Source organism: Solanum dulcamara, chromosome 6 (assembly GCF_947179165.1).
Source record: "Solanum dulcamara chromosome 6, daSolDulc1.2, whole genome shotgun sequence".
Taxonomy (NCBI): Eukaryota; Viridiplantae; Streptophyta; class Magnoliopsida; order Solanales; family Solanaceae; genus Solanum; species Solanum dulcamara.
In genome coordinates this window covers 6383082-6405446 of record NC_077242.1, presented here as the reverse complement: position 1 = coordinate 6405446, position 22365 = coordinate 6383082, and the positions used below count along the sequence as shown (strand labels likewise).

At 33.7% G+C, this 22365-nt stretch overlaps 1 protein-coding gene across 7 annotated transcripts; it reads left to right on the top strand.

Moving 5' to 3' along the window:
- The first annotated feature begins 9846 nt into the window (after positions 1-9846).
- Positions 9847-21877, top strand: LOC129891919 (transmembrane E3 ubiquitin-protein ligase FLY2). Of its 7 annotated transcripts, XM_055967408.1 has the most exons (17): positions 9847-10315; positions 13387-13462; positions 13753-13880; positions 14934-15043; positions 16349-16409; positions 17277-17343; positions 17421-17498; positions 18086-18243; positions 18328-18387; positions 18498-18591; positions 18997-19164; positions 19924-20092; positions 20191-20252; positions 20468-20584; positions 20703-20867; positions 20963-21021; positions 21576-21877. In XM_055967408.1, exons 1-14 carry the CDS (start codon positions 10166-10168, stop codon positions 20485-20487), a joined length of 1401 nt encoding a protein of 466 aa, XP_055823383.1. In that variant the 5' UTR covers positions 9847-10165; the 3' UTR covers positions 20488-20584; positions 20703-20867; positions 20963-21021; positions 21576-21877. The 7 variants fall into 7 exon arrangements, with proteins under 7 accessions (XP_055823383.1, XP_055823382.1, XP_055823379.1 ...); XM_055967407.1 differs by having other exon boundaries at positions 9850-10315; positions 16352-16409; positions 19924-20252; positions 20963-21118; XM_055967404.1 differs by having other exon boundaries at positions 9850-10315; positions 19924-20252; positions 21001-21118.
- The last annotated feature ends 488 nt before the right edge of the window (positions 21878-22365 follow it).

The following is a 22365-nucleotide window of genomic DNA, read 5'->3' as shown; positions in this document are numbered from 1 at the left end:
TATATTTTAATGTACATAATATTTTCTGCATTCATTGAGTTGAGATTGTATAAATTTTTAAAGAGAAGAGTTTGATGATTTGAGATGAGTCGATTTGAAAGAAGGTCCAATGAGACTTGTCATTATGGGTTAATTGAGTTGAAATGAGAACAGAGTTGATGAAGTGGCAATGTTCCACATAAAACTAGCCGTGAGGGCTTGTTTGAGATGATTGGAGGAGTTTTATGAGCATGGAGTCATGGGAGGAGTATCGAGCACCGAGGCGGGTGAGAGTACAGTCCATACTCGAACCCCAAAAAACTACGCCGCCAACGTAGGTAGGGATGAAACCGTTAAAGTCGGATGCTTCCCGTGGGATCGAACCGTTAAAGTTAGATGTTTCTTATTTTTATTGTCCTGAAATGATAGGACTTGACTAATTGATGGTATCCATGATTAGAGAGGCGTTCATGCCCTGGCAAGGTATGGACGGACGTGGCAACGACGTCTGATTGTTGTACTTTCACTGGCTCATAAATGATAGTTGTCGGTTAAGAAAAATTCTCATTTAGGTCTTGATAGTATTCTGAGTCAGTTGAGTTGAGTTAAGTTGCTATATGCTTATGAGTTGGTCCTGTCTAAACTATTTCTTGTTAGACTTAGGACACTTGAGTGAGTTGTTACATATTTATCGAGTTGAGTCCTTTGAGTTGAATTGTAAAACGTTGCATAATTTAATTTGCATATTTACTGAGTTGAGTCCTTTAAGCTGATTGTTTGAGTTGAATATTGAGTAGATTGTGTATGGTCGGATTGGAATAGATGAATTGTGATTGGATTGAATAGAATGGTATGTGACTAGATTGGATTTGATTATTGAGTTGATTATTGAGTTGAGTGTATATAATCGGAGTGTACATGATTGAAAGAGATCGAATTGTAAATGATTTGGTTGAACTGTATTATACATAATTGTATTGGATTGTATGGTATATGATTGGTCTGTGTCTAAACTGTAGCCTTACTTTAGATTTACGATGCTTTATTCGAGTCCCTCTTATCTTTCTGATTTGAGATATGTGGACCGATGTTATTCTTTCTTGAGGTATGTTTTATTCTGCCATTTTACATACCAGTACATTCCACGTACTGACGTCCATTTGGACCTGCATCGTTTCATGATGCAGAGACAGGTTTAAGAGATCGTCAATAGGAGCATCATTGGGGATCTATTCGCACTCAGCGTATTGGTGAGTCCTCCCCTATATTTGGAGGACACCGTCTGTGTATTCTTGCATCGAGTTAGCCCTTTTCATTTTGATTTGAGGTAGCTATGAACATGTCATTGGCACCAGTTAGATAGTAGTGATAGAGGCTTTATAGACTAGATAGTGATGAGTCGATTGAGTATTTCTATCCTTGAGTATTTCTTGTCAAACTATTTTTAAATAACAAATATTTTAGTTGATCTGTCGGCCCATGACCTTTATTCTTTGAGTTGGATGGGTGATTTGAGTTGCCCGCTAAATTATTCTTTATTTTTAAACTTTCCGCTGAATGAATGAATGAACGGAGGTGTGATCAGGCTATGTGGTTCGCTTGGGAGCCAGAAATGGTTTTTGAGTGCCGGTTACGTCTAGGGTACCCTCCTGGGGCGTGACACTTAGGATCACATACAATTTTGAATCACCCCTACAACAATTTTGTACAAAAAGATATGCCCAAAATACCAATAGCAATACATGTGGGATTTTCAAAACAAAATCTGGGCGAGCACCTCCCCTATACTTCATCACCCTTTTTCGAGCAGATAAAAGCAAAATTGGGTTTTAGAGCCTAAATAAAAGTTATAGTCCTATGAAATAGCTTTCCAAAACATCTTGAATCACTTGAAAAGAAGCTTTATACAAGAAGTTATACTAATATTACTAATGGAAGTCCCATCCAAAAACGGGTTTGCTAACAAAAAAAAGAACCTCAATCTTACCTTAACAAGTGGGTCTCTCAAGTTTGCTAAAATATATGGTGTGCACGTTAATCTCCTCTTGTTCTTGCTTTCTCTCAAATTTTCTCTAAGTTTCTAGTGTAAAAGATGAACAAATGAGAACCCTTAGTCATTAGTTGCCTTATATATTTCTCCCTTGAGAATGACACGTGTCAGCTCTTAAGGGTGACACGTGTTCGGCTCTTAGGCCACCACCTCATTCCATGATCCACCTCATGGATGCCACGTGGGGGGTGGGGTCCACCCAAGAAAGTGTGTCACCTACTTGGTCCAAGTAGGTACATCACCTACTTAGTCCAAGTAGGTGCATCACCTATTCGTTCCAAGTAGGTGCGTCATCTCCTTATTCCTCTTTCGTGGGTTTGAAATATTGTCTCACTTTAAGAACCTATGAAATCCTTGCTACTTAAGCTCGACATGTACTCAAGTAGCTTTGTTATGTAAGACATCCAAGTCGGTAGCTTACGCAAGTAGGTTGATTACCACGACCCATTATTTGGCCTCCAACTCCTTCCAAATCCCTCTAGACCTATTTCCAACCATCGCTACTCACATAGAACTTCATAGATAATATGGATCACATGACAATCCTTTAGAAAAAACATAAAAAGAAAATTGGGGTGTTACACATTGTATTGTAGTAAGTCTCAAAGAAACTTGTTAAGTTTCAAGGTTACTCACCAAAATGACTATCATATTGAGACTGTGAATGAATGAAAGGTTGAATACCTTTATATTACTACAATAAATATGGAGAAGAAAATTATGCATGAAAAATTACCTGCACTTTCTTCTGGATTGTACCATACAAATATTGGTACTATTGAATCACATGTCATAGTAAATAAAATGTTTAATGACTCTAATGATTTTATCATTTGGCATGACCGGTTGGGCCATCCCAATTATAATATGATGCGCAGAATTTTTGAGAATTCACATGGATACACTTTGAAGAATCATAAAATTCTGTAATCTAAGAAATTCTCTTGTGTTGCTTGTTCTCAAGAAAAACTGATTGTTAAACCATCAACAACTAAGGTTGGGATTGAATCCCCTGCATTTTTGGAATGTATACATGGTGATATATGTGGGCCAATTCACCATTCATGTGGACTATTTAAATATTATATGGTCTTGATAGATGCATCTACAAGATGATCACATGTGTGCTTATTATCAACTCGCAACATGGCTTTTGCAAGATTGTTAGCTCAAATTATAAGTTAAGAGCACAATTTTCAGATTATGCAATAAAGACAATTCATCTTGTTAATGCTGGTGAATTTAAATCTCAATCATTTAATGATTATTATATGTCGGTTGGAATAAAAGTTGAGCATCCGATCGCTCATGTTCATACTCAAAATGGTCTAGAAAAATCATTGATTAAACACCTCCAATTGATAGCTAGACCATTGCTAATGAGGAAAAATCTTCCTCTTTCGGTATGGAAGCATGTTATTTTGCATGCAACAACACTTGTGCGCATAAGGCCAACAAATTTTTATGAATTTTCCCCGTCCTATCTTAGAATATTTGGGTGTGCAGTATATGTCCCAATTGCTCCACCGCACCACACAAAGATGGATCCCCAAAGAAGGTTGGAAATATATGTTGAGTATGAATCTCCTTCTATTATAAAATATTTGAACCTATGACTGGAGATCTATTTACGTCAAGATTCGCTGATTGTCATTTTGATGAATCAGTATACCCAACATTAAGGGGAGAACATAAGCAATTGAAAAATGAGATAGATTGGAATTCATTATCACTATCTTATTTAGATCCTCGAACAAATCAATGTGAGCAAGAAGTTCAAAAGATAATTTATTTGCAGAATATTGCAAATCAACTGTCGGATGCATTTACTAACCTTTCACGGATTACCAAATCGCATATCTCAGATGCTAATGCTCAAGTTTGAGTTGATGTCCCGGTAGGACAACATGTTCAGGCAAATAAGTCTAGGCCACGCTTAAAACATGAAAGACCAATTGATTCCAAAGACAAAAATCCTCAAAAAAAGAAAGAAATAAATGATCAAGATGGTCATAATTTGGAGGCAAGTGCTCAAGAAGAGTCCAGAGACACAACAAATGGTGATACCACTGAGGAGGTCCAAGTACTTGAAAATAATGAGAATGAAGAAATCTCAATAAGTTATGTCTCGACAGGAAAATGGTGGAATCAAAATAATATTGTGGTTGAAAATATTTTTGCTTCTAATGTTGTCATTGAAATAGTGCAACAAGATAAGGATCTTGAACCAAAATCTGTCGATGAATGCAGACAGAGAAATGATTGGCCAAAATGGAAGGATGCAATTCAAGCAGAGTTAACTTTACTTGAAAAACGTAAAGTTTTCGGATCAATAATACGAGCACTTAAAGGCGTCAAGCCAGTAGGGTACAAATGAATTTTTGTGCGTAAACGAAATAAAAAAAATAAAGTTGTAAGATATAAAACACGACTTGTAGTCTAAGGCTTTTTGAAAGACCTGGCATTGACTATATGAAAAAATGTTCCCCTGTGGTGGATGCAATTAGCTTCAGGTATCTAATGAATTTGACATTTATGAAAAGCTTGAAATGCACTTAATGGACGTGGTCACTACCTATTTATATGGCTCATTGAACCACGATATTTTTATGAAAATTCTCGAAGGATTCAAAGTGCCTAAGCATACAAGGATTCTCGAGAAAATTTTTCAATAAAGCTTCAGAAATCCTTATAGGGGTTAAAACAATCAGGGCGAATATGGTACAATCGTCTTAGCGAATATTTGTTAAAAGAAGAATATAAAAATGATCCAATTTGGCCTTGTGTCTTTATGAAAATGTCTGGATCTGAATTTGTCATAATAGCAGTATATGTTGATGATTTGAATATTATTGAAACTCCAGATGAACTTTCAAAGGCAATAAAATGTCTGAAAAAGGAGTTTGAAATGAAAGACCTTGGAAAGATAAAATTTTGTCTTGGTCTACAAATTGAACATTTTACAAATGAGATATTTGTCCATTAGTCAATATATACTGAAAATATTTTAAAGAGGTTTTATATGGATAAAACGCATCCACTGAGTATCCCAATGATTGTGAGATCTCTTGATATTAATACAGATCCATTTCGACCTCATGAAAATAATGAACTTGTTGGTGCTGAAATACCATACCTTAGTGCAATTGGTGCATTAATGTATCTTGCCAATAATTCTAGACCTGATATAGCTTTCTCAATAAACTTGTTAACAAGATTTAGTTTTTCCCCAACGCGCAGACATTGAAATTAAATTAAGCATATATTCAGATACCTCCGAGGGATCATTGTTATGAGATTGTTTTATTCAAATGAATCCACATCACAATTGATTGGTTATGCAGATGCATAATATTTATCTGATCTCCATAAAGGTCGATCGCAGACTGGCTATTTATTTATATGTGGTGGTACAACTATATCATGGCGTTCAACAAAGCAAATTATGGTTGTCACTTCTTCACATCATGCAGAGATAATAGCCATTAATGAAGCAAGTCGAGAATGTGTTTGGTTAAGATCAATAACTCAATACATTCAAGAAACATGTGGCCTTTTTTTAAAAAGAGATGTTCCAACAATATTGTACGAAGACAATGTTGCATGTTAGCTCAACTGAAGGGATGATACATCAAAGGAGACAGAACAAAACATATTTCACCGATTTTTTTTACTCTTGATCTTCAAAAGAAAGGTGAAATAGATGTTCAACAAGTTCGTTCAAGTGATAATTTAACAAATCACCAAGGCATTGCCAACTTCAACCTTTGAGAAAATGAGATACAAAATTGGAATGCGTCGTCTTCGAGATATTAAGTGATGATTTCATCAGGGGGAGCAAAATACGCGCTGTACTCTTTTTTCCTTAGCCAACGTTTTATCCCACTGGATTTTCCTGGTAAGGTTTTTAATGAGGCAGCACTCAAGGCGTATTACCAAATGTATGTACTCTTTTTCCTATACTAGGCTTTTTCCCACTGAATTTTTTTCTAGTAAGGTTTTAACGAGGCACAACATCCATGGATGTTCAAAATAACTATGTATATTATTTTTTATAAAATATTTTTTTTAATGAGACACATTACACGTGGATATCCAAGGGGGAGTATTAGGAAGAAGTGGATGTTCCACTAATTTTCTTCCCCACTTATTTTTTCCCTTTTCTTTCCACTCCCCATTATCCTCATATTTTTTTCCTTTTTCTTTCCTATAAATTCTCTAGTTTTGCAATTGAAATAAATACATAGAGATACAAGAAATATAACAAACTCTTTCTCTTTCTATTAATCTTTCTTTTACTACTTCTTTCTCTTATTACATTGCTAAGTTAATTTCGTTTATAACAGTTTTTTATTTAAACGCCTAATTAAGATTAGTACGAATTAGACATCTAAATCTAAATTTAAATTTATCTAATTCTTAAGTTGTTTTCTCTAAAGTTAAAATTTATATATAAATGAAGAATAAGTACTCCTTTCCTTCTGCTTTGAATGAAAAGGTTTGAATATGGGTCTAATTAATTCAATTTTTTAAACTAAATTTTATTGGAAAAATTTTAAATTGTTTAAAATTTAATCTACATATTAAAAATTATTATAAATTATAATACATGATAATTTGAAATATTTATAATTTAAAATTTAAAAATTAACAATCACTTATAAAAAAAAATTAAAACTGTAGATAATTTTAAATTATCTAAAAGACCGATTCCCCCTTAGCTTTATCCCTTACTGCATTTTCTGAACCCATACAAAAATTCTCATATTCTATTGCCTTTCTTTACTCTTTTGCTAAAATTAAGAGGCCGTTTGATAGGATGCGTTAGAAATAATATTACATGTATTAACTTTGTGTATTATTATTTATTAATATTTGTAATTAATGCATTAGTTATCCTTGTTATTTGATATTATGTCATGAAGAATCATGATATTAGTAATACAAGAGTTTTTGATGCATGGTACAATTATTCTTTAAAATCTTTTCTACATCATTTACATCATATTTATATATCATGACACTTCAAATTCGATACGAGAAATTCTCCTGTTATTTTTTTTTCAAATAAAATATTTTTTTAAAGGCAAGAAGGTCATTAGTTGACTTATTAACTATTAGGTATTAAGGCTAGAATGAGTTAACAACGTTCTAATAAGCAAGTCTGGACTCCAACTTATTATTTTACACTTTCTTTTCTATTCAAAATAACTTCCTATTTTTTGAATATTCCTAAGGAAAATTTCTAATACGTAAGCCATTAGTTATGCATTCATTACTTCCTAGCGTCTTTATTACTAAGTAAGTAAACATCTTAACAATTATCTTATTTTTTATAATATTATAATACAATCATACTATTATCAATCATTAAAATTTAATAAACTTCTTCTTATTTTACGTCATAGAGTTACATACATATAATATCACAAATTTGATATGACTAGAGTTCAGTCAGATAATTAGCCACAGCTGTCAATTTGTTAACAAGTAGAAAAAAGAGATATGGAGACAAATACAATCAGATTCCTTTCATGACAGCTCAATCACAACCATCAATCAATTCAGCCAAGTCAACGTGATCCATTCTCAATACAAATAAATTTACTAACATTTCTTGCCATATTTATATTTACACCAAACAACATAGAGACATCTAGATAATATTTCATTAGCCTTGAAAATAAAATACTACTTGTACTCAAAGTTAGAGAAGAAATTTGGAACTTAAAAGTAGCATGACCTGTGTTTTCCTCATAAAAAAAGTCAAAAAATTGAAGATAAACGCTATTTATCTTATTTTATATTAAGTGAATTTTTGAAGTTTTATTATTATTTAAAATAATTAAATTATTTAAAATTCAAGACGGATGTTTGAATATTTTTTCATATTTGCCTTTTCATTTACTAAAATTTTATATTTTCTATGAGATAAATTACACTACTTATAAAGTTATATTTATGATTTCACAAAAGACAACAGTGAAAATTATGATTCAAATTATATCCTTGAATGTTTTTGTCTCACAAATTCAATTAATATGAAATAAAAGAAGTATCATAGTTTTTTCTTGTTTCTTTTATAATTACGATCTTCTTGTTTCTTTTATAATTACGATCTTCGAATCAGTTTATATGTATTTTAATTAATTTTTCCAAATATCACACTACCTTTCACTAATATAATTATTCAGTATCTGAGTTTAAGACATAAGTCTCAACCTAACCACTTGACCATACTCGTTGATGCAATTACACTCAAAATATTTTTAATAATCCACCAATGTTTGCAAATAATAATACTTATCTAATCTAAAACTATACACGTTGAGTTCTTTGCTGAGTGAGATGAGATAGATAAAAATATTTCATGAAATTACTCATCTAATGCAAGAGACAATAATTATGGGGTCGTTTGATGAGTGAAATGGGATATATAAAGACATCTCGTGAAATTACCTATTACTTTTTATATAAGATAACTAAGAACCTATTTGACATTGTTACTAAAAACTGCTTATATTTAAAAACACTTTTTTAAAAATAGTTTTTTAGAAAAGTGCTTTTGAAAACAAACAATTTGTGTTTGACTAATCTTTTTTAAAAGTACTTTTGAGAGTCAAATTATGAAAAATGACAAGTATCAATGCACATTTATTAATAAGATTATTTTATAGAGAGAAATTATTTTAAATATTTGTTATAAAAATTTTAATTAAATTTTGTAGTTTTATTAAATTAAAATTTACATATTCAAATTTTCAATCAATATTATACATAAATAAATAAAAAATAAATTAAATATCGATATAATATTAACATGAAGATTTAAATATAATTAAAAGTGTCAAGAAAAATAAATTTAAAAGTCATTCTATAAATTAAATCACTATATACGAAAAATTTAGTACAAAAATAAATAAAACCCTTCATACATCACAAAAATTATCAACCATTTCATCCCTTGTTAATGTCTTCATTTTGCAGAGGTATTGTTGTTACCCTTTTTCTCTAACCCTGCAAAATAATACATAAAATAATATACAATATATAAAATATAAAATAATAATGTATAAACATAAAATAAAAAAAATACTACAGAAATAGATAAAATAAAATTTATTATAGAAAAATACAAAAATAATATTTTTATATGAAACTTGACCAAACTTATGTATAATTAATTAGTAATGGATACATTAGTAAATATGTATATATAGTAGAGATATTTTGATCTTGAAGAAAATATTTTTTGCTTTTGCATTTTTTAAGAAGTATAAATATTTAGCTTCTTTCCAAAAGTAGAAAAACCGACAGTTTTAGCCAAACGCCCAAACACCTAGACCGCCCCCCCCCCCCCCCCAAAAAAAAAAAAAAAAATCTCTCAAAAGAAGTTTTTTTGGCCTTCCAACTGCAGGGCCAAACAAAAACACTAAATTGAAAAACATTCTTTCTATCCAATAAAGATTGGTATAAAACCTGCTTACATTTTATCCTAAATGGACTTCACCTATGAAGTTATACTAATATTATTAATTAATTTCATCATTTATAATACAAATAATCAGATAAAATAAGACTAAGACTGATTTAAATCATAAGCTAACATCGAACAAAATATTTCCATGTCTTAATCCGAAGTTAAGATTCTTATTCCATCCACCTTGAACACCCACCCCCACTTCTTCATCACTCGTCAATAGTATATCTTAATATTTTTTTAGAACCTAATTAACAAAACGAATATTCTAATTAATTGTGTACCAATAACCGTTTGTTTAATAAATAATAAATTATAAGAAAAACAATACCAGTAGGATTTTTTTTCTTGTCCAGAATTGACCAGTGAAGGGCCTTCTTGTTGGAATCAAAAAAACAAAACAATAACTCATTCTAGTATTTAGATTGTAGATTAGCCGTTGAGCTCTCACTTTCTCAAAATTTGCTGGGTGTTTTGGTGCTTGTTGTTGGGTCGTTACTTCTAAGATTTTTTTTTTTTTTTTAACTTCACTTGAAGCAACCCCATTTCTTTGTATACCTTAAATATCTATTTTTTTCAAACTGTAATGGGCTTCAATCCTTCATCTGGGTTGATCGTAAATTGCTTGAAGGAGAAGAATTGGAATTGATCTTGAAATGGGTGTGGTTAAAAATTTGATCTTTTTAAGAAAGAATTCTGGGGTTTGGCTGAAAATTCTGTTTTATTTATGGTTTTTCTTTGGAGGGTTTTGCCAAGTAAAGGGACTCAGGCCTCTTAGAGAAAAGTATCGTTCGTGGGGCGATGAGGTTAGTAACTTGCAATTGTTTCATATATTTGTTGTTTCCTAGTTAGGATTACTTCAATTTGGTGTATGTTTTGTATTGATGGTAAATATGGTCTCAAAGTTATAATTGCTACCGTTTGGACATAGATTTTGAAGTCCGAGTTTTTGAAGTTGTGATTTTTGGAACTTGAAGTTGTGTTTGGACATGCATTTTACTTGGAAATTTTTTTGAACTTTTGTGAGTGAAAGTGAAACATATATTTGAAGCTAAATTTTCAAAATCTAATCCAATATGTATGGCCAAATGCTAGCTAAGTACTGATCGTGAAGATTCTACTTTAATTGTCAATCAAAATGGGAACTTTACTCAATCAAGTGCTTAAGTTATGAAGTCCTAAGCTTATTGTTGGCTAGCTGGAAGTTTCAACCCTATGAACGTCGTATGAAGTCGTAAGTTAGATGAGTGATTGCTGCTTATTAAAAAAAAAGAACGTTACTATGTGATTACTTGTTCTTCCTCGTTTACGTTATAAATTTCTCCTGACTGATACATTTAGATCAGATTCCTCCCTCTACTATGTCTATAGCTATGGAAATTGATGCTTTTAGCTCTGTATGGAAAAAGAAAAAGAAAGGGGATTTTAGCTTCCTGTTTGTTACCTGAAATGAGAGCATTCTTGTGGTGTTTGATGCATTTGACTTTTGCAATCCGGAGGTCTTAATTGAATTTGAGAAAAAAATTCTAATTTTTGGTGATAGAAGTGGATTTATGATAAATGTGATTTCATCACATGTTTAGAGGCTAGCTTAGCTCGAACTCAAAAGGGTTTCTGTGAGTTTATTGATAGGAAAGTGAGAATAAGAGACTTTGGTGAGGTTTTACCTACATTTAGTACTTATTTGTTATTGCTTTACATCAGAATGGTCAGCATATACCTGGGATGTAACTGATATGAGGTGGTTGAAGTCCAAAGTTTCCATTTATTGAGGTGATTAATCAAAGTTTAAGCATATTTACAGTTGATCGACTTTGATCCAAGCTCAGCAGGCATCATGGCACTTCTGCAGCAAAGATAGAGAAAGAAAATGGTAGAAAAATTTAGAAGGAAACAGATGGTGCTGCTTTCATCTTAATAGAAGGTCATTTTGGTGTATTTGAAGTGGAAAATAATATCATCAAGGTTATCTATCTGTAGAATGATCATTCGGAGCTGTTTTTACTCTTTTTTCATCTAAGTTTGTTTCAGTGTTTTGCCTCATAGGGTGGCATCCATTTCCAGAGATCCTTGATCTTCAGATGGGAAGTTGGACTCTTGTATCCGTATTACAGTATTAGGACTAGGAATGGGGACTCGGACATTCTTGGCAAACTACGTAGCAGTAGGAGGTTTGACCTTCTTTAAGCTTCGATGACTCATGAAAGATAGCAAAAGATCTGCACTGCCTGATAGTTGTTTTAGTTTAGTTGAAAACTATCTTATAATAGAACCAATGTTTGCCCTTAATGGTTGTTATTTTTCGAAGAATATAACAGTAGTCACTTCTTTAGTGCATGTCACGTATAGGAGGAAGTATGGACCTAAGGATATAACACGTTTAGATGCAGCCAAGGTGTTCCCAAACTTGGCTTGTGAGAGGAAGTCAATCTTGATAACTTGGACGATTTGAGTCTTGCTAGTATAAGCCTTATCCCTTAGGTATTAGTCTTAAGAAATTCACAAGTATGGGATTTATTTTGAAGCCGTAGTGCTTTTCCAGCAATTAGTGCCAAAGGCTCTCTTCAAAGCAATTACCTAGCAGATTTTAAGCCCTGGTGGAAAGGTCATTCGGTACCTGTGTCTGTGGGAGGTAGGAAGAACCAGTGAAATAGTTAATGTGTGAGCAAAGTGGCCCACACCAGCATCTTAAGAATGAAAGGTCTCTTTATAGCAAGAATCACCTGTTGGAGATCTTTCTAGCACTGTTGTGATTTGCTGATCAAAATTTAAGAAAATGGTACGATTTAGTTTTCACCTTTAAAGCTTTCGTAAATCCTATTTTGGGAGATGTTGCCTTGAAATCACATGTCCTCTAAGAAAGCCAAGTTTGTCCAACCTTTATCGAAACCAAGAAATTGACATGGTATCAATGTTAAGACTATGATGAGATTGAAGGAGACAACAATGTGCCAGCTAAATAATGAAATATTTGCTCTTAGTATATATTTTGCAAGGAAATAACTTGCCTCTGTAGGAACTTGTCTAAATAATTGGTGAAGATCCATAGGGAACGATTGATTATGGAAATTATACAATGTCAATTTCCTCTTCTTCTCCCCCAACCCTGCCCCTTCTAGATAAAAGAAAAGAGAAAGTCTTGACCTCTCACTGAAGGATGGAATGACATGATTTATTTTGTCAAGGAGCTGTGAAGTTGGTTTAACTCCTTTACGTAAGATTGGATGTAAGATTAAGCACAAAATTCCAATTGACATTTCCGTCTGGCTATATTTAACTTTCTTTATGAGATAAGATCAATGTGAAAAATCCTATTTCAGTGTAGGATTCTTGGAGCTCATTTGCACATTAAGCATATTAAAGCCTGGAGGGTATTCTACTCGTGCATGACTAACATGAGGATGAGGGTCATGTCATTATTACTTAACTCTCTAGGGCCATACTGCTCCCAGGATTTCTGTTCAATGACAATGATAGTACAACACATGATGTGAACAGGTGCATGCACTAGTTCGAAACCTGACTATTGAAAGAAATCGGTTTTTTAGATGGAGAGGGGTAGAGGGGCGTACCAATCATCCATCGAATTTTGAAGCTGAAAGAGTGGATTTTTTTGGGTCAACATTAGTGCTAGTGGACAACATCCCATGCCCCGGGGCTTCTCTTTCTTCTTCTATGGGTCCAACTAAACATTGCTTCTTTTACGGTGACTCCCCCCACCCCACCCACCTCACTCTCACTAGTCCAGAATACAGATGCTATCTCACAGTCATCAACATAAAAAGAGAAAAAAGAAAAGATAAAGTGACTATGACTATAGTATGCCTGCTTGTTTTTCCTGCCTAATCACTGATCACATTCTTCTTGTTTTTGGTAGCAGTGGCTTTCTGCAAGAAAGGATGAGAATGAACTGGGGCCATTTTCTGCTTGGAATATAACAGGAACCTTCAGAGGTCTGTAAGCTATAAACTTGCTTTCTGGTGCTTATGTTGCATTTGACTTTTGGGACATATTATCTATGTTCTTCCTTTACTGATCCTGATGATTAATTTCTTGTGAAGATAATGATAGTAACTAATATGTCTTGTCAAATAGACTGGGCTAAGAAGATAAAACTGATGCTATTGATTGAGCAAAACACATCTCAAAGAAAACGAAGAAATATCATACTTAAATAAATAAACTTTCCTTGCTACTACTGTCTTGAATCTAATAATATTTTCCTCTGAAATTTGAGCTGCAGGGTCTTGGAGGTTCCTAGATTCAAAGAATAACTCTTCCCTGTTTCCTGATTTTAAGAAATCCAATGGAAACTCTGTCCTGGAATTGATTAGTACTCCTACAAAAATAACTGGTGTACACTATGTTCAGGTAGTCCTGTCATCATAATTATCATTCTTTACACAAAATTGTTTTTACTTGGGCCCTTTTTTCACGAATTTACTTGTCTGTCCATGTTAAATTAAATGAAAAATTAAAAAAGATATTGTATCTCTGTAGTTTCTACCAGATGTTGATTACTGGAATATAAGTTACCACCAAAAAGGAAAAGAAGTTACTTTTCTGAAATTGGATGAAATACAACACCTTCATTTGTCCTTTTTTTTAATCTCGGAGAAAGGAAGTCTTGCACAACAAATTGCATGCCATGGTTGTTTATGTTGCTTATTTTCTCGTCTGTCAAAGAATGGGGCGTCATAATCTGTTATTGTTGCTGTAAGCTGTAACTTTGAAGTCTCTATTCCATGTTTGTCTGGGTTTTGGAGATGACTAAAAATTCCCTTAAGAAAATTGCTTATATCATGATTATTCTAGAGCCTAGACTGTTGTATTATGTTTCCTTTGATTACTTTTCAAAAGCTGTGTTATAATGCTTGAAAAATTAATTTTTTCTTTTGCCGGCTACAATTATTAGTAATGTTGACTGGAGCACTTTATCTTACCGAGGACATGACCTTAGATAGGAGTATATGGAGGTCGCAGATAAGGGAAGAAGGTTAATAGGTAGTTGAGAGTTGTTCTTATTACTATCCTATTCCACGTCTTTGGCTGGGTGGGAGTTTAGAGCTCCCTGTCGGTCGTAGTATTATCATATTCATGTAAGCTTTGGTTTTGGGGTTCTGATTATTATCTGTAGTTTACTGTGTTTAGGTGACTGCACCTTGTTGTTTATTGTTATGGTTCCTAGCATATATGCTCCACACTACTTTACTATTAGCTGTCATGTTTTTCTATCAATTATTGCTTTGAATTGCTTGAGCCGAGAGTCTTTTGGAAACAATCTTTTTACTTCGGAGAGGTAGTGGTAAGGTCTGCGTACACCCTACCTTCCCCAGACCCCACTTTGTGCGATTTCACGGGGTTTGTTGTTGTTGTTGACTGGAGCACTTTATCTTCCTCATAATTTAATGTTGCCAACAACAGGGTGTAATAATTTTCCATGGTATTTTTGACAATGAACATGGGGGTGCTCAAATCAGAGTAGAAGGTGTATATGTATGGCCATTCAGACAACTTCGGATGGTAGCTCACAGGTACTGATTTTGTCACTTGTCTGAAAGGAAATTCTTTGAGTATATATGTCTAACCACCTATCTTGCTTTATGGTAGAAATTGACATAGGAAGGTCCTTTTATTAAGAACAACAATAAATAACTATATAATTTAAAAGTACACTCAACTAATATTATTAATTCAAAGCTTATTCACTTTCTTATTGACAGATTGCAATCTGAAAATTGTCTTTATGAAACGCATGACAGTAATATCACACATAAGACAGAGATGCTTAGGACTTGGGTATTTGAGTGTTGAGTTTGATTACATCAGGTTATGGATAGACATAAAAGATATGGTGAAGGATTATGACCTCAGGTTAGCTTTGTGAAAGTATTGTAGAGAAAGATGCTAGAAAGTGTATTTATTAGGAAAATAGCTGTAAAGTTGTAAAGGAAAAGGAAAAGAATTTTCTTTTAACTATTTGTTTTAAGACTATACCTTAATGTTTTGGGCTTTAGGCATAGTTAATTGATTTGATTGATTAAATTGATCCTGTGATTCTGGAGACCAAGGTTTGATTCTCAGAGAGGGAAAAAAGTCAGGTAATTTCTTCTCCATTGCTTTAGTCTTGGTGGATAGAGTCATCCGGTACTAGTATTGGTGGCAGAATGCCGGAAGATAATATAGTACTGAGCCACATGCATGTTGGTCCGGACACCACTGTTATAAAAATATTTTCTTATGGAAAGGTTAGTCATTTTTTCCATAACGGCCCTCCAACCGTTTCCATATATTCCCTGCATACAAAAGCTGAGGAAATTTTAACTTTTGATACTATTCTTTTGCTCAGGTGTCAGGTATTGCAATAAGAGACAAAGTAAGATAACAAATAAACAATATAAAAAACATCTTTATTTCCCTAGAGTTAGTTGTTATAGTTGAGACTCTTTCAAACAGAAGGAGCTCAATTTGGCATCTAATTTAACTGAAATAACCAAATTGAGAGCAGAGACTTGTGGTTCATGCCTCCTTGGTCTTTTTTACGTGACACACATAATGTGAATCGAAAGGAAAGCCTACTCATCCATTAAGAAGCTTAGTCTAATTATTAAGTATGACCCATCCCACTCTCTTTCTGTTTGAGTTCAAGCTGGCGTGGAGTTGGGTAGTAAGACATTAGTCATGCTTAGGCTCTGATCTAAATAATCCATCTTAAAGCTCTTGGTCTACGAAACATATTATGTAAATTTAAACTATTGCTTCAGTCTCACATTCGCATTACAAGCCTGGAGATGCTATTTGGAATGCTTCATCAACTGACATTTATGCTTCTTTTGCAGCAGCAAAGAGGGTGACTTTGGCCAGGAAGATGATTATCTGTTATCGAATCCTTATCATTTGGTATTAATCATGACCATATTTTATTTGTCTTTGACGTGACAATTTATGACTTCTGTACTTGTGGGTTTTGCTAGCACTGATCATGATTTACTTTTAAATTTCTCCATTGCTGTTATATATTTCCCTTTATATTTTGATTTAATAATGCTCTGGCACTGACAAATTGAAGGTGTTCAGCCATGAATGACATGCTTTCTCTTGTATAAAATATTGAGACTGCATACTAAGTGAAAACAAATTTGGTGTTTACTTGTTATTAAACATTTGTTTAGCTCTTTTATACAAAAAAAAACTATGACTCATTTTTATGGAATTTTCCTTCTAGTGGTGAATAATAGAGGGAAATCCTTGTTCCATATAAAAAACAAGAAATAATGGAGGCAACTTCTTGTATTGTTCGAATAACACAGTCCCCCTTCTAATTTTGTTCCTTTATAAATTTTATTTTCCAACTTAAAATGGTCGGACATCCTGCTCAAAAAAAGAACCTTAAAAGGGACTGACATGGTCTGACAAAAGTAGACAATATATCTGAACAGGCTCATTGTCTGCAAATGGTCAACTTATACTTCATTGCCCATGCAGTAATATTTAGCTTCTTTGTGATCAAAATGGACTGTAAATCAGGAAAGCTCTTAATCTTTTTGATGTTTCATAATGGCAGCTAAGAGACTGAGCCATTTAGTTAAATAGACAAATTAAAAAGGGAGATGGTTTTTTAGTTCAGGAATTATCTGTATTCTAGGCAATAAGTTATGATAACAAATTTGATTTACATTGTATTCAAAGAATTTTAATCAAATATTGAGCGTCACAAAAGAATTATGAAATGACAATATCTTTCTTTATCTTACCTTTCCTGCACAGCTTGGAACTTTTTCATCTCAGGTCTTCCAAGAGTCGCCACGAGATAAGATTTGGAAGCGGAAACACTGTAATAATGATTACTCAACCTTGATCCAAATTAGCTTTTCAAAGCATGGCTTAAACTATGTATCTCTGTTCCTGCAGCGCCTATTTATGATATGGAGAAACATTGTAATATTGAAATTGCAGCACAAATTTCTCGAGTGTCATCTTCCACTAATGGTACTTGATTTATCTTCTTTACCTTGTTCATCTTCCTCTTTGCCCAATTTCTCCCTTATTGATGTAAAACCATTTTGGAACTAAACTCTGGATTCTGTATCTATGCTGCTTCATTCTATCATTTGATGAAATCTGCTTATTAACTTCCTCTAATTCTGTTTGTCTCTGGTTCATATCTACATTGAATATTATTAGCTTTTAACGTAGTTTCAACTTCCATACTGATATTAGTCGAGAACTTCCTATCACATCCTTTCAGATGCTCTTCTAACTTTGCCTTTGTTGCATTTCCTTGGAGCATCTTGTATGCCCTGATAATGCAAAACAATAGATATCGATGCAATGTGCTTCTTCTACCCATGATCTTTAATTATTATATATCTTGTATGCCCTGATAATGCAAAACAATAGATATTGAGGCAATGTGCTTCTTCTACCCATGATCTTCTACCCAAAATGCAGTTGGTCCAAACCCGTGGGAGATTTTACGAGTAGCATGTATCAATAGAAATTTAAACTAATCCTTTAGTTTTGAGAAAATATTTCAGAAACAAGTGATTTTTCTGAAGTTACTTGTCTTTTTCCAGATGGAGATCAAGATCATTATCATCTAGAAGGATTGATGGAGAGCCCTTCAGTGGATGATGATGGAGACTGCTTCTCCCCCATGCTATTGAATGCCACTTCTATCAATATAGAGGTTTACTACAACAAAGCGGTTAACTATACGTTGATGGTCACCTTTGTATCCTCCAAGAGTTGTTATTTCATTGATGCTATTATTCTTTAAACTGCATTTGTGTGGATTCTTTAACTTCTTGAAACCTAGGTTTCTTTTCTTCAAGTGCTCCTCCTCATTCGGCAAATGGAACATAGCAATACCCAATCAGTAAGAATACGACTTTCTGTTACATTCAATGACATAAGTCTTCTCATGTTGCTATTTTGCTGTTGCAATGTGTTGAATCAAATAAATTATGCCTGATAATTTTTTTACAGGGAGCTGCCAAAGTTTCAATTTTGATGATCGGGCAACAGGGAATAATTGATGCTTATCTTTGTCTTCTACATCTCACTGCAGGCATACTTGTTGGTAAGTTTGATGGTAGCTGTTATCTAAGTCATTGTAGCCAGCACATTTAGCTGGTTTTATTATCTAAAAGTTGTAGAGTGGTAACAATGCGGTAGCCCTCTAGGGACAAACATGGTATCAGTTAGTAACTTTTTAACAAGTCATTTCTATCGCATGCTTTGCCTCCCTGTAACCAACTCTTAGAAGTTTGTGTGGCTACTTCAACTGAATTTTATATTCCTATTGTTCATTGCTTTTTAGTATTCTCTGAGAAAAATCAATCATTTCCTTTGGGTTTTCAAGTTCTATTTTTGTATAGTTTCCCTTAAAAAGACAATCTGTGTTAACTATTCAATTCTTGTTTCTTCTAGCTGCAATTCTACACTCTGTTAATAACATCTCCTCCCCTCCTTTATTCTTTTACAGAATCTCTGTTCAATTCTTTTGCAACCGCTGCATTTTTCAAGTTTGTTGTCTTCTCAATATTTGAGATGAGATATCTTCTCGCTATATGGAAGGCAAATAGACCTATGACTAGTGGAGAGGGTTGGGAAGCAATGAGACGCGAACTGTCAGTTCTGTACAGCCGCTTCTGTAAGTATCCCTTGCTGAAATGTGAACATGTGCATAGAATTAAACTGATTCATCAGCCATATATGTCTGTACCGTTAACATGTCTGGCTGCAAGTTATTGCTCTAATGAAAGGGCATATTAGATACAACAACACACCTAATGTAATCCAATTGTCCCTCAGTTCAAGTAAAGCAAAAGGGGAAATTAGATGTTGAAGACTAAATAACACATTTGAGTTTTTCCAGGAAAAGTTCTCTTTGACATAATCACACCTACTTTGGTATAATTTAATGTATTAGCACATCTGATTCTATTCCATTTCTGTACCTAGCATAGGCGGATGTAACCTCTGATTTTCAATGATTCATTCAGTGCTCAACTGGGCTTCAGAATTTTGTAACATCTGATCTGACATATCAGATTTAAGATAATGAAATCTGTTTAGATTGCATAATTTAGCAACGAATGAATCTTTTCCTGTTCAACATGCTACATTGTGCTTGGTTTGGTTCAGATGGGTGCCAAGGGCCTAAGGATAAAAGAGTTTTTTTATGACGTTCTCTTTATGTCATTCTAACGTAATTAAACATAGTGAGCCGAAGATCTTTGAAGTAATACAAGAGAATATAGTCATGCAAATTTTGTAAGGAAACACAAAAGCAATTTCATTAGTTCTTTTCTCTCCCTCTCTCGCGACAACCTTGATCTATGTCAGACGTCAGTATCGTTGTTATGGACCACCTGCTTATATCTCTTTGTTTTCCAAAATTGTTTTGCAGATGGGATCCTTTTAGGTGGAATTTTAATCATGTATGAATTCCATAGGTTTCTGAGGCCACTTCTTTTCCTTTTACACTCTTTTTGGATACCTCAAATTGTAACTAACGTTATTCGTGACTCGAGAAAACCATTGCATCCTCATTACATCTTGGGAATGAGTGTTACTCGGTTAGCAATTCCACTATATGTCTTTGGTTGTCCTCACAATTTTATGCGCATAGAGCCTGACAAAAGTTGGTGCATCTGCCTGGGCATTTTCATGGCAGTGCAAGCATTAGTTCTTCTTTTGCAGCACTATCTTGGATCTCGGTGGTTCATTCCACGACAGGTATTATGCTGCTCTTATGATTTTCGATGATATAGATTGTGTTATTAGAAGTGAGAAATCAACTGCAAATATTAAGTTTTCCCTTACCTATCTTTTCTGATTTAGCATACAAAGGTAGATGATTTAGACAAAAAATACTCTTTATAAAGAACCATTTAATCATCTATGAGTTTTGTAGTGACCTATCTTATGTAAGCTTCGTTGACGTGTTGCAGATTTTACCTGCAAAATATAGTTATTACAGAAGATTTGACCAGAATGGAAATCATGCCACTGACTGTGTCATTTGCATGACTGCTATTGATCTCACTCAACGTTCAAATAATTGCATGGTAATGCAACATTTATTGAACTTTTCTCGCTATAATGTGGAATTCCTATCAAATATGATTTGATTTTACTAATGGAAAGAAAAATCCATATGGTTATAATGTTCCAATTGATGTTCAGGTGACGCCCTGTGATCATTTCTTTCATTCGGGTTGTTTGCAAAGATGGATGGACATAAAGATGGAGTGCCCAACATGCCGACGTCCTCTCCCTCCGGCCTGAACAGATGTTTTTTTGAATTCCTGTTAATATAGAGCAACTGACATCACCAGCCTGTCAAATGAGGTAAATGGCTGTGTGTGAATATATTTTAAATGCTAGGTAGGGTTTAAATCCCAGTAGAGACAAAAGATACTAAGTGATTTCTTCCATCTACCAAGCTTTGGTGGACAGAGTTACGCGATACTTGTGCTGGCAGGTTTCTAGTGGAATAGTCAATGTACGTAAGCTAGTCTGAATACCTCTATCAATATAAAAAGGAAACTTGTGGGCAGACATAAGTTTTGTGCGGAAGTTCAGCGTGGCCATGAATTTTGGTAAATTTAAACAAGTTGTCTGGCTAATTGCCTATTTGGTCAAGCTTCCAAAATCTACTTATTTTGGAAAGTGTTTTTCAAAAAAGTACTTTTGGTAGTAGCAGTCTGTATTTAGCTAATCAATTTGAAAGCACAGTTATAATATTGGAGTAGCAATTAATGCTTGCCAAAGGTCCCAAAAGTGCTTCCGGAGAAAAGCTACTTTTTAAGCTTCTTAAAAACAACTTCTGCTGCTATTCAAAAACACTTTTATCCCTTAAGTTTGGCCAAAGCCCTCAATTCTCTAAAAAAGCAAGTTTTGTTAATAAACTAAGCACTTTTGGCTTCCCGGAAGCTTGACCAAATAGGTTATAAATGCATAATGTTGTGATTATTCCCTCTAAAGATAGAAAGGTTCCTTCTTTTCTGTGATCCATATCGAAAAAATATGTGACCAAGCTTTTGTACTTTCTCTCAGGTTGGTGTCGGAGTGGATCTGAGCATTCTTGAGAAGTCTTAAGTAGGTTTTTGAAAATTTTAACGCAGAAACACCACATTGCCCTGTGCTGTTCTTGTGATGTACATTATGGTCATTGTAGTTTTTATTCGAGGCGATAACGTTCTAGTTTTCTATTGTTGTATTTCATTACATTTTCTTTGAGATATTGGGGGGTGGAAAGCAAGTTGTAAATTTCAAATTGGGAATTGTAGTCTTATAATCAACACCTTTGAATAGGTGAATTACAGGTAGATAGCAGTAATGATTTTTCACAACAACATTGTGTGTACAGTTTGCAGATTTTCTTGTACTAAATACTATAGTTCCTCGTACAGAATTTGTTCGAATTTGTCCAATAAGTGATGAAATTGTAAACTAAATTCAAGTGTTGATCAAAAGGTGACCTGGAATTATGATGTGAAATACTTTGGAATATTTAAGGCTTTTCATCGGCTTATTTACTCATGAGATCTCATTTGGAATATTGAGGGAAGGGACTTGTCTCACCAAAGATCTGCTCAGCTGGCTGGGGATCAAGTTATCCCGGGATAGTTATTCCACCCTCAATATGGGATAAAAATAACACTATAATCCCGGAATAACTAATCCTGCAATTTTATCCCAATCAAATATGAAATAAACTCATCCTAAAATTAATTTTAGGATTAGTTATCCCTTGTCCCTCGTACCACACGAGTCTTAAATTTGTGTGCAGTTAATGTATTGGAAAAATCAATACTAACGCTTTTCGCCCAATCCAATCCTTTAT

Coding starts and splice junctions, on each gene's coding strand:
- LOC129891919 (XM_055967404.1), top strand. CDS start 10,166: ATGGGTGTGGTTAAAAATTTGATCTTTTTAAGAAAGAATTCTGGGGTT. Junction 16,410..17,276: donor TATCGAATCCTTATCATTTG/GTATTAATCATG, acceptor TTTCCTGCACAG/CTTGGAACTTTTTCATCTCA. Junction 19,165..19,923: donor AGTTCTGTACAGCCGCTTCT/GTAAGTATCCCT, acceptor ATTGTTTTGCAG/ATGGGATCCTTTTAGGTGGA.